Genomic DNA, 13,023 nt, shown 5'->3' with positions numbered 1-13,023 from the left:
GTATTTAAAGCCTATTTTCTTGGACTAAAATACATCTAATTTAGAGACACAACTTTCACACTTAAAAAATCTACTTTTATTGTAAAAATAACTTTTCAATCGCCCTGAATATAAGTGTTAAGGGAAGTATAATTCTATAGTGTTACTTAAGTGATTGATTTCGGTAGTAAACTTGATTTACAACTAAGAAAACTATTCACTGCAAAGTTGTGAGTATCTAGAAACTGTAAAATTCATCTTATGCAAGATTCTTTCAGTTCAAATTTCTTCATTTTTTTTTGCTAAATTCACTGACAAGCATATCCAAAGAGTTTTGTCTAGGCAAACACTGCAAAATACAGTTAGCAACAGTTACTATTTTATGAAGCACGCCGTCACAGTAACTGTCTCAACTCAGTGGCGTACTGAGTACTGAATATAGTATTTGTAGAGATTCGTGATTAAATTAAACTATTAAAATGACTAAGGAAATATTAGTAATTAATCATCACAAATAAATTAATAAAGAATGTAACTATAGTCTAAGAGCTGGATACATAAAAACCGTATCATCGTTACGTGGCTAATTTTTCTTGCGAAGTATCCATTTGCGTAGTCATTATGAAATTGTCATGTCTGCCTGCGCGATCCCGTAGCTTAAAGCGGGGGCGGACAATCGAAAGGGTAAAATTTTGACACTAAAAATATTATAAGGTACGAGTTATAATTGCGAAAATAGCTTTTATTTATTATTAAGAAACGTGGAAAATTATTGGCAGACGTCGCTAAAATGCCGACAGGCAACGCGAAAGAGGCATGAAATTTTGAAAAAAAATGATCGCATACATGCATGCCGATTGGTGGAATATCATATTTAATTATTTAAAAAGCCATATACAAAAGGGCAGACAAAAAGATCGTGGCTAAATCAGCGGCAGATAATTATCAAAACCGCGATATTACTCTAGCGCTTTCCAGGTAACGCTCGCCACCTCATCCATTTAAGAATAGATAAATCATGTATACAATTATAAATATATTTTTTTATTATTTCAATAACAGATATCATACATTACTATTCTGTCTCACTATATGTATCTGACTCATCGTACTGCAGATCCTCGCTCTCGCAAACGAATCTTTCTCTCAAAATTTTTGTAGCCTTACATGTATTATGTTTCAATTGGTAAGGCGGCGAGCGTTTTCTCAAAACGGTTATAGGCTACAGCATAAAGTAACTAAAATAAAAGAGTGTTTGAAAGGTTGTCTAACTTGGCCATAATGTTGCATAGTTCAGTTAGGGCTCCAAAGCGTCGCCACCTGCTACCTGTCACGTGTCATGACAAGATTGACAAGTGCCATGACAGCAAATTATTTGTATTTTGCAATTGTTTATAATTTTGTTTGAATTTTGGAAATTTGTTATTATTTTGTGTAGCATATACTGGCATATACTTTGTTTGTTTGTTTTGTGTTTGTGCTATGTTATGGAGAAAGTTTTATTTCCCGAGGAATCAGGGGTGGAACTCTGTAACGAAATAGTGATCGGTAGCGATAAAGAATACTGTCGCTTGCCGTTTAGTTTGTACGACCAAGGTCAGTATTCTTCATCGCTACCGATCGCTATTTCGTTACAGAGTTCCAGCCCAGAGACCTTATATTTCTCTATGATTTGAACTTTATGTTTTGTACTATGTGTTGTGCCGTCATCATGTAATATTTTGTTCAGCCGATGATGTGATTTCAACACGATCCAGAAAAGGGTATCATGCAAAGCAAGTTCGATATATAAAGACATTGCCTATCTATGAACTCCGTGAACGTAAAACGAAATGACTATAAATTCGCGCCTTCATTTCACAATGTTGAACATTTGCTACCCAACTGAACTTCAACTGCTGAGTTTATAAATCCAACTTAAAGGTGAATTAATTTTTGATGATGTCTTATTTAAATCTTAATGTGTTATAATGGCATAGATTGCAAACCCTGCGATCTTATATGCTTTGTTAGTGGCGTTGTTAAATACGTTTTATAATACTATAGGTTAATCGAGGGGTAAAGCTTGATTTTCATACATCCGTTGTCCGACGATACGTTGATACGATATATTAATTTCATTGGTTGTATTTAAAGGCATCGATTGGACAACCGTTTCTAACCAATCGAAGTCTTTAAATTCAACCAATAAAATTAATATCGTATCATCGTATCGTCGGACAACGGATGCATGAAAATCAAACTTAAACCGCTGGTGTATTTTGGTGTACAAGATGTTGGTATTTTTGGTATTTTCGTGGTATTATTGGTATTAGTACGAAATTAATTGGCATTATTTTGGCATTAGTGTACAGAAATTCATCAGCGGTTTAAATCTCGAGGTTAATTCAGCATATTATATGTTTTATATTATCAAACTTAATTTAGCATTTAACTGTAAGCATTTGAAAAGTGTACAATAGTTTATACTTTTCAAATATTCCGTTTTTAAAAATAATTTTTCATTATATTTTTTGCAGTTTTGATTTCGTAATATTTTTAAAAATACATAAAATACAATCACATTTAAACTGCCTGCCTTTTTTGTTGTAGGTAATGCAGATACCTATTTTTTCCGATTACGTCTGTCATATTTCCATTAGTTCAGTTAGGGCTCAAGGGTGCTACAGTCGATCCTCATTAAACGTGTTGCCTATACTTTTGACTATGGAAATGACAACTCTTTTATTTTATATTTCTCTATGGGCTACAGATACAGGGTAAGTCTTAAATAAGTGCCATATACTTTTAGGGGTAATATATTTCGACCCCAGGAACACGTCTACGAGGTTTTTTTTGCAAAAAAAATGTTGAATATCGTGATTTTTTTTTAAATTTTCCTGTATATTTTAGAAAACTTTTTAGAACTGTATAACACGGTATAATTATTTCTTTATTATATCACCAAATGAATGAATGCAAATTCAGAAAAAAAGAGGTGGCTCACAAAATTATTTAAACATAAATCAATTTCTTTTAAAATTTTAAAACTTGAATAACTCGGTTATTTTGGATTTATTTGGAAAACGGTAAAGAGGAAATATGTTTCTTTTATCGAGATCTACCAGCTTTGAAAATATTTGCACTTATTCAAGACTCACCCTGTAGAGTAATATCGCGCTTTTGTTAACTGTCTACAGCTGATTGAGCCACGATTTTTTTGTCTGCATAATTTTTAATAAATAAACATGACATTCCGCCAATCGGCATGGCTGATTGCGATGATTTTTTTTTGTCAAAATTTTATGCCTCTTTCGCGTTGTGTGCCGGAATTTTATCTACGAGAAAAATGTCTCCCAACAATTTTCCACGTTTCTTAATAATAAATAAAAGTTATTTGGCAATTATAACTCGTGTACCTTATAATATTTGTAGTGTCAAAATTTCACCCTTTTGATTGGCCGCCCCCGCTTTGAGCCACGGGATCGCGGACACGACTATTACATAATGGCTACACAAAAGGACACTTCACAACGATGATAAGGTTTTTTATGTAGCCAGCTCTCCGTCTATAAATAAGAGGTTAGTTACGTATAGAAATGATATATAGATATGCAAATTAATAGATAATATAGTTCAATGAAAACTAGTTAAATAAGGTCATATTTATATGTAACAAGATTCAGGGTGCATCCACACCATCCTAGAAAAAGCGGTACGGCGCACAATGGATCGAAGCATAGGAAGATAGGGATATTGGCTGTTTTTGAAGAGTTCCAAATTTAAATATTTTTTTACATATTTGTGTTAAAGAGATATTCTAGTCTTGTAAAACATATACAGTATGTCTGTTTGTTATTTACTTATTGAGCATATGAGCACCATTTGAAGTAAATTGAAAAATCATTCAAATTGATGTATTGCCGATATAGGTAAGTATATTCGTCGAAGAACATTAGAGTGGGACTGAATTATACTACAATACATAAGGCATATAGGTTGAAAGGCCCAGAAATGTTTTCGTTTTGGTATTCGGTATTCGGCAATTGAATTGGTATTCGGCAATTTGTCGAGTTTGCCGTGGACGCGCATCACGCGTTGCTTTGCAGAATATATTTGCAATTTTATTTTAGATTTAGGGAGGAAATGGGTTTGATAGTCGATGTCGTTAATCAGGGATGGGGCACAACTAACGATGGAAACACTGCGAGAAGATTTTTCCGAAACTTCGAAAAGTCATAACAAATTACAGGAATCGATGAATTGATTGCTGGAAAGACTATATACATTACTCCAAGTTTTGGTTTCAGGAAAAAAAAATAAATGCGGAAAAGTTTAATAAATTTGCAAAAGAGACTGCAGAAGAGTTAACCTTTATAGATGGTATTACATGCCATCTTCTCTACACAAAATTTTGATACACGGAGCAAAAATCATCAGCAATTTTTGGTTTCTGATAGGGCATCTGTCTGAAGAGGCCTCAGAGTCTAGGAATAAATACTTTCTTCTTTTGTGAGTCACCCTGTATATTTTGTTAACTATTTGGTACAAAAGGCCACATTAATTTAGATTTAACAGAGAAAGTAATTTCTCATATGTTATAATGTTTTGTTTTCTTTTTTGTTTATAGATGAGCTCTTTTTGTAAGACACCCTGTATATTTGTTAAAATATCTGGTACAAAAGGCCATATTAATTTAGTTTTAACAGAGAAAGCAATTTCTTTTTTGTTATAATATTTTTGTTTAGATATTAGTTCTTTTTTTGAGACACCCTGTATATTTTGTAAACTATATGGTACAAAATGCTATATTAATTTAGATTTTTGTTGTATTTATTAAAGTCGTACATAAAAAACAGTAAAATAAAAGTATTAATTTCGAAATAAGTCAATGTCCCTATAATCCTATATGCTTCGATCCATTATGCGGCGGCGTATCAGCGAAACGACCTTGAATCGATTTCCAGCAATTCTATTGGCTGAAAATTCATCTGTCAAAAATTTCAGCCAATAGAATGGATGCACTCTCAGTTTCTGCATTTAAACTATTTTTTCCTTAAATATTTTTCTCTGTATTTGTTTTTAACCAATAAAAAAATGGAATATTTTGGATATTTAAATAAGAATTTTTAGTATTTTTAATTAGGTAGTACTAAAAATATATTTTATACATATACAAGATACCTACAAGCTAATTTTATACCCATAAGTCAAATTAAATTAAGTGTGAAACCATGCAAGGCTGTATGAACAGGTCAAAAAAAGGTATTAGAAAAGAGGCCATGAGCGTACAACGAACTTTTCTCCATATTTTAACTAATTTCCCAATGGCGTAGAAATATGATTTTTAGATGTATATTTTTTTATTTCCTGTAATCTTAAGCATATGCATATTCTAAATGCACACAAATACCTATTATTCTTTTTATTTATAATGGAATTTTATATTATAAATATTTTTTTAGCAAATATATATATTATCAGCCATATAGTATATTGTATAGGATTGTAATGGCAAATTTTAAATAAATTTATTCAAAATAAAAAGTAAATAGGCTTAATACAGCCCGATCTATTATTTAAACACCATTTGTTTTAAAGAGTTGCACTTTTAAACCCAAGATTTTAAAAACAAAGTACCTAGGCACCGTCTGAATGAAAATAAAAAAGATGTCTGTTATCACAGATATAATCCGATTGTCAAGTCTTATTTTCTGCCCTGAGATAACAAATGCAAACAAATCCATTTGATTTTATTGTAAATTTTGAAAATGAATGTGTACGGGGCAAATATAAGCAGTAAAAAATTTTAAGAATTATTATAAGGAAAAATATCAACTTTCATTATAATTTATTACTCTGTATAAAATATTTCTACCGGCATATTTCCATAAAAACCCATCCTACGAACATTTAAAACATATTTATAAGTAATTTATATATAACTACCAATAAATTCCACACATAATGGACAATTTTGATACTAATTCCTAGAGAAAGTAGGTAATAGAACAGGCAAAAAAGGACTGTATATTAAATTTTACAAAGGACCATTACCTAAAGTCATATTCTAATATTCATCATCTCTTTGTCTGCAGAAATATTAGCCAATAATGATGTACGGGAAAGATAGCTTGACCCCAATGCAAATAACTATACCGCAACAGTAATAACAATTTTCTTTGTCTAAAGGTTTGTCTTAAGTGTTTTTCATATAAATCTCAAGTAATGTGGCCTGTATACGCTTAGACGAAATTTAAGTTACATGAAAGAGGAATACTCATACTAGTCATATAAATATAAATTTAATATCTTTTTGCATATAAACCTCAAACAAATATCATAAATAAATATTACTGATCAAAAAATCCAAAAAAAATTACAAATCAATATACAAAAAATGATAGAAAGTACAATTATTTGACTATATCGATTTGGTTTTTTTAGAAGTTTGGTCTGGATTTTTAAGACAGAGAATAATATAAATGACCGTTTGACAGACAGAGAGACAAAATCAAAAGCCGCATACAATGTTGCCGGTTTTTACGTTTATAGTAAAATTTGTATAGAAAAAAAAAATAAACTATTTTAAAAACTTTCATGTACAGTGTGAGTTTTAGATAAGTGCAAATATTTTCAGGGCCGGTAGATCTCGATAAAAGAAACATATTTTCTCTTTACCGTTTCTCAAATAAGTCCAAAATAACCGAGTTATTTTACTCTATAAATAAAAAAAATATATTTTTTGCTTAAATTTTGAAAACCACTGAATCTTTTCTGGCTTTTCTTTCTTGTAAATTTAGTCTACTACCTAGCTTGTCATATTATCAAGAAATTATGTTTTTTAACTAAAAAATCCATTTTTTTCCGAAAATTTCGTATTTTCAAATTTTTTTTTTGCGCGAAAAAAACCATAATCGTGTTTATGGGGTCAAAACATAGTACCTCTAAAAATGTTTGCACTTATTTAAGACTCGCCCTGTATACTACTGAAATGAAGATAATATATCTAAGTTAAATATAATCTATTACATCTGTAGTAAAATAAGTCAATAATTAATTGTGAAAAATAAGGTTCCAACCCTAGATGTAGATGCAACATTTTCCATAAACGCCTACTTGTGCGGTTTAGAAAATAGAAAAAATGTATCAACCCAATTTTTATCTCTTTTTAATACATTTGATTTTCCATTAAGCTGCCTACATCACTGTCTTACACGTTAAAATCCAGACCACGCTTCTAAAATAACCAAATCGGTATATGAATTAAAGTCGCAGACACAACTGTCGCACCCTCTCGTTGGCAGACTTTGTACTGTTATATTTGTTTTTTTTTCTGTAGATGTTAAATTTCATGATATTAGTCCTTTAACTTCTATTTATGATATGATAGTAGTAGAGAATAGTAAATAGAGATATTTATTTATTTAACAATCTTTTTCTGCTTTTTTGGAGTGAAACTACACGCCAACGCAAATGAGCCAATGATGTCAAATCTGATATTAAGACTAAACTCACACAATCTTAATCATCTGCTGATGATACTAACATGGGTAGCGAAACACGCGTCCAGTGAAAAAGTAAAAGTGTTTTGGAGTATTCTGGTGATTTAGTCTTTTATTTTGCTGTCTAACACCAAATGAGGTTCCAACCCCCAACTGTAATCATAGTGCACACACAATTTTTTTCTACTTCTATACGCAAAATATAAAAGGTAACACAGGTACAAAAGCGCAAAGCAGCTCGAATAGCTACCTCTAGTGCTTTTTGTGAAGTTCGTTAGTTTTGTCGCAGAAAATTTGTATTGACGTCCCTTTGTATTACCGTTTCCCTCGGGGACGACGTTATGGTTTCCGAAGGAACTTCGCTATCTTCACTTAGAGGTGTAGAGGAGCCCTTGAGCTGCTGTTTGCAGAGCTCTTACTTTCAAGTTAAAGATAAGTTTTATGCCCAAAATGATAGTCTAACCGTTGATTGAAGAAATAAGAAGATAGTAGCTGGCGTTACCGTCAGCCTGTCCGAGATTTAGTTTAGCTCTGCGCCGCTGCATGCTTTCACTCGGCAGAGTGAGTGGTTGCCGGAGACAGCGTTGCCAGAACTACGGATTAATCCGTAAATTTACATATTTTGTAAAAGTACGTTAATAATACGGATTTTCTATCATTAAACAATTTAATATAATATTATATAATTAAACAAAGTAAATGTGTGTAAAATATTATGGTAAATGTCAATAATTCGTCATTTCCAAGCCAACTAAACGACTTTTTTCGATCATACAAAATAATCAGTACCTATAAAAGAATTTTTATTTCTGTTATTTATTCTATGTTTAACACAAATAAATTTTCAATATATAGGTAAACGCGGATTTTCCATCCAAAGATATTTTCGTCAAACGTATACAGATATTACACATTTTAATATGGCAACACTGTCGCTTTCAGTTCCACACCGTTTTTGATATGCCTTTGCTAGCCGAATTGGAGAAATCGCCCATTAGGTTGCTGATCTTCCCAATTCTTTCAATCAACGGTCTAACGATGGGTTCCTTACTCTCGATAAGGATCAGTAGTAGGTACATCGCTGACCGAAACATTGTGTAAAAGTAAAATTCTAAAATTAAAAACAATGGCAGTCCAAGAAGATATATTTCATTACATATAACACTAAATTGGACGACTTTTTTAGTTAGGTGGCGCGCCACTGGTGAAATTTGACACCGAAAATGTGTTTTCATCGTTTTACAAGAAGGTGGCTCCCGAACAGTCTCAAACGAATGCTCATTCGTCAGCTAATTTAAAACAACTTTTCCTATTGGTGGCAGTAAGAAAAACAACACCATTTAACATATATTAAGTGACAACTATAGGATAGCGCCTTACACCAATAATATTTAGAGACGTTTTTATATTTATATCTTTCAAGTGTGTTGTGGGATGAAAGTAGTTAATTATGGTAATGCAGAACAAATTTAGAACACGATTTTTATGTTTATTTGTTATATAGAAACAAATTAGAAATAGTTGAAAGTACCTGGTACCAGTTATAACTTATTTATTTTAATTATTTAATAAAATTAACAATAGCAATTATTCAAAATAGAGAAAATAATTATTGGCATTACATCAATAAGTGTCTGTAATAAAATTCAGTAAATTTTAAACGGGTTATTACTGATACAATATAATGTCGTTTTCTTAATTTCTATATGAATGCATATTGGTTTATTACCGTTAGTAAAAGATTACTTCTAAGTATAGATTGTCTAGTAAATTATTTATATTATTAACCTGTTCTACAAGCACAAAGGATGTCTAAAACATGTTTTATCTTTATAGTTTGGTAATTTAAAATTAATATCAAACTAATTTTTATTTTAACAGAAAAAATATTTATTTAAATATATGTATAGACAAGTTTGAGTTAAAATTTTATACAGGGTGTTTCAAAAAACATCTACCATCTCTCGTGGGGAGATTCCTCATGTAAAAATAATATTTACTTTTTATATCAACATAGGACCTATACTGCTTTATTTCGTAGCTAGGGGGTGTTAAAATCTTCATTTTTTTTGGATTTATTATAATTTTTTTCCAAGTGACATATTTTAATGCTAAGAAAGTGACGATAGATTCTCCAGGGACGTGCATATGGGTTATCACTGAAATATTTTTCTCAAAAAAAACTATGCGTCAGAGAAAAGAGCTTTTTTTAACACAGCTTAGTAGGCCATTTACTCATTAAAAGTTGTCTCTTGATATTTTGTCGATTTCAGTCTCCTTGATGAAATAGACACAATTTTATTAATTTGCCTTAATCCAAAACTAACAGCAACCTTTAAAAAAATTTAACGTTATTAACTGGCCAAAGTGTTAGAATTTAGAATTAGAAGAAGAATTATTATAATTTAATTTTATTAATAAAATTTGCGTTTATCTCATTAAAGAGATCGAAAAGGAAAAATATAAAGATTCAACTTTTAATCGGCATTAAACAACTTGTACAATTTTGCTAACAAAAGAAAAAAATCAGTGGGGCACATGTTTTTTGAAACACCCTCTGTATAAATTAACACCGTTTTTCCAAAAAAAATAGAATAAAAAAAACAAAAGAAAGACAACCAACCAATGAATAAATAATTATTCAAAAGACATTTTGAGACAATCTATACTTATGTAGAAGTTATCTTTTTCTAACGGTAATAAACAAATATTCATTCGTAAAGAAATTAAAAAAAGGCATTATATTGTATAAGTAGCTAACTAATTAAAATTTACCAAACTTTATTTCAAATGCTTAAATAAATTAACACCATTTTCGAAAAAAAAAAGATTAAAAAAATAAAAAATAATAAATGAAAGACAAAAATCAACCAAGTATAAAAAAAACAAAACAAAGACAACCAACCAATGAATAAATACTTATTCAAAAGACATTTTGAGACAATCTATACTTAGAAGTTATCTTTTTCTAACGGTAATAAACCAATATTCATTCATAAAGAAATTAAAAAAAGAGCATTATATTGTAAGTACCTAACTGTTTAAAATTTACCAAAACTTTATTTCAAATACTTAAATAAATTAACACTATTTTTGAAAAAAAAAGATAAAAAAATAAAAAATAATAAAAGAAAGACAAAAATTAACCAAGCAGAATAATGCATATTTGAAAGAATTTTTCATACTCTGCAGATATCAACAGAAACATCACTAGACTCGCTAAGAGAAAATGGCACATCATGAAGGCAAAAACTTAAAATAACGGTTCAGACATAACCTCAAAAGCAAATGGCAGTCTGTCACTTGGATTCTCTACCGCATTCTTCAAATATTATGCGCTTAAAATCTGAATGAAATACAAACGTCTAATAAGAGATTTAAAAAGCATGTTTTCGTTTAATAATAAGAATTATTTGAAAGTAAGTATATCCTATATCTAGATACTTGGTATAATTGGCATAATTGTGAAGACGATTTTTCAAAGCAATCAGTTCAAAATTCAATTATTTTATACTTAATATCTACCAAAAAAAGTTGAAAAAATTAAAAATTAACCAAACAAAGAGCATTTTAGACCATTCCAGTATTACATATAGGTTTTAAAATAATTTATTTATATTAATATATGAATTAATAAAAATTTTAGAGAACATCTTTTTTGTTTACTAACAACAGCGAAAAACGCTATTTTCGATTCTTTACCTAATCTAAATTTAAACAATCTACCTATATATAACGGTAAAATTTACTAGTTTATTTATGTTACACGATGATCAAACATAGTGCAAATGATACAAAACCCCGTATTTTGTTGCGAATCAACACAAACTTAATTTAAATAAATTTGGAGAAGAGATTATTTTTACCTTATTCTGTATAACATCCACTATCACATAAATTAAGAGCACTATTTCTTGTTCATCAGACCCCATCAGAGCACCCTGAAGCCCTGCCGTTGCTAAATACAGTACGCACACGTGGTTAGGGGACCCCATCATGTTCAGCCCCTTGATACTCATTCTAGGTACTCTTATTTCCTCTAAAACCTCTATCAGTCCTCATTCTCTTTCGCCTGGATTTAATGTAAATATTTTTTTGTTGTACCGGATAGTACTGTAGTGGAAGAGTCAGCCATATTTGTTGCCACGTGAGAGGACAGAATAACAACAACCTGTTCGAACACCCCGTTATTCAGCACACCTGAGAATGTACGACCTTGGGAGTCGTACCTGGAACACTAACCACGAAAAAAACACTACAGAACCGACGATAAAACACTAAACAACGTACGAATTTTTGTAGAAAATAAATTGGCGTATTTTCGGGCTTTAGTGGAGTCCAAAATGGGGCCCAACCAGGTGTTTCGCGTGGTGATTCGAACCTAGAACGACTGTTGAACGTCGACTGGTTTGGTTTGTCGTACCTGAACGATTTCGACCAATGGGAAGGCCGGTAGACAAGCGCGTAAAGGTGTCTAACTGTACTGGATACTGCATATGCTATCGTTATATAATTAGGAGACTTTGTAAAGGTAGATAAGTACCGGGGAAGTGAAAAAAGTAGGCAGAATTTACCCGTAGTAGGTACCGGGTGTAAGCGAAAATTATTATAAAATGCATAATAACAATAAAGAAACCTTAATGAAAAAAACAGCGGCTCCAATCAATCAGATATACGTCTGTGCCATCGCCGACCTGAAAATAGAAAATCCCATGTAAGTTTTAAAAAATCCTAAATAAAAGTGAAATAAAATTTTGTTTTACAGAAAAAAAGGGTCAACTTTCGTTTAGCTGAAATCAGTTATTAGAAAAAAAAATTGTCTTTAAAAAGCTACTGTGAACCACGGAAAACACAAATTTTCCTGCGAAAATGCGTAATTTCCAAATTTCGCACTTTATAATTACTGAAATCTGCTATAAAAAAAATACATTTTGCGTTTTATTTTTAGTATTTTTCTGAACATATAAACACAAAAATGTTCCTGCGGAAATAAGCTGTTTTCATTTTCTAAGGCAATTTATTAGACTTTAGAATAGCTGAAATCAGTTATATAATAAATAAATATATTTTTGCCTTTTAGAAGCATTCACGAATTGAGGAAAATAACAATTTTCCTGCGGAAATAAACTGTATCCATTTTCTGAGGAAATTTAATAGACTTTAGAATAGCTGAAATCAGTTATACATAAAAAATAAATATATTTTTGCCTTTTAGAAGCGTTTACAAACTCAAGAAAATAAAAAATTTCCTGCGGAAATGCTTGATTTTCATTTTCCATTTTTGTAAGCATAAATACATAAAAAATTATCTTTTTATCACTTTTGAACCAAAAAAAATCATTTAATAGTGTCTAAAATGCTAACCAATCTAATAATAAATCTAATAATATTTTTACAAAATCACAGTTAATTATTAAAATATAAAAACCACAGCTTATCACTTTCCAACAAAGAAAATCATTTAATAAAGTCTAAAATGCTAACCAATCTAATAATAAATCTAATAATATATTTGCAAAATCACAGTTAATTATTAAAATATAAAAACCACAGCTTAACA

General features: G+C 30.5%; 1 protein-coding gene across 3 annotated transcripts in view; it reads right to left on the bottom strand.

Moving 5' to 3' along the window:
- The window catches only part of LOC115882432 (RNA-binding protein fusilli), a 42,735-nt gene extending 30,790 nt beyond the window's left edge, over window positions 1-11,945 (bottom strand). Inside the window, exon 1 of one of the 3 annotated variants that reach the window (XM_030900495.1) lies at window positions 11,330-11,945. In XM_030900495.1, the coding sequence (XP_030756355.1) occupies window positions 11,330-11,482 (153 nt within the window). In that variant the 5' untranslated portion in view covers window positions 11,483-11,945. The remainder of the gene's footprint in view (window positions 1-11,329) is intronic. The other 2 variants (XM_030900507.1, XM_030900500.1) reach the window with 2 other exon arrangements.
- Window positions 11,946-13,023: the final 1,078 nt, after the last annotated feature.

The sequence above is a fragment of the Sitophilus oryzae genome, unplaced genomic scaffold (assembly GCF_002938485.1).
Source record: "Sitophilus oryzae breed Bouriz unplaced genomic scaffold, Soryzae_2.0 scaffold_1112_pilon_pilon, whole genome shotgun sequence".
NCBI classification, from domain to species: Eukaryota; Metazoa; Arthropoda; class Insecta; order Coleoptera; family Curculionidae; genus Sitophilus; species Sitophilus oryzae.
This window is presented reverse-complemented; position numbering and strand designations above follow the sequence as displayed.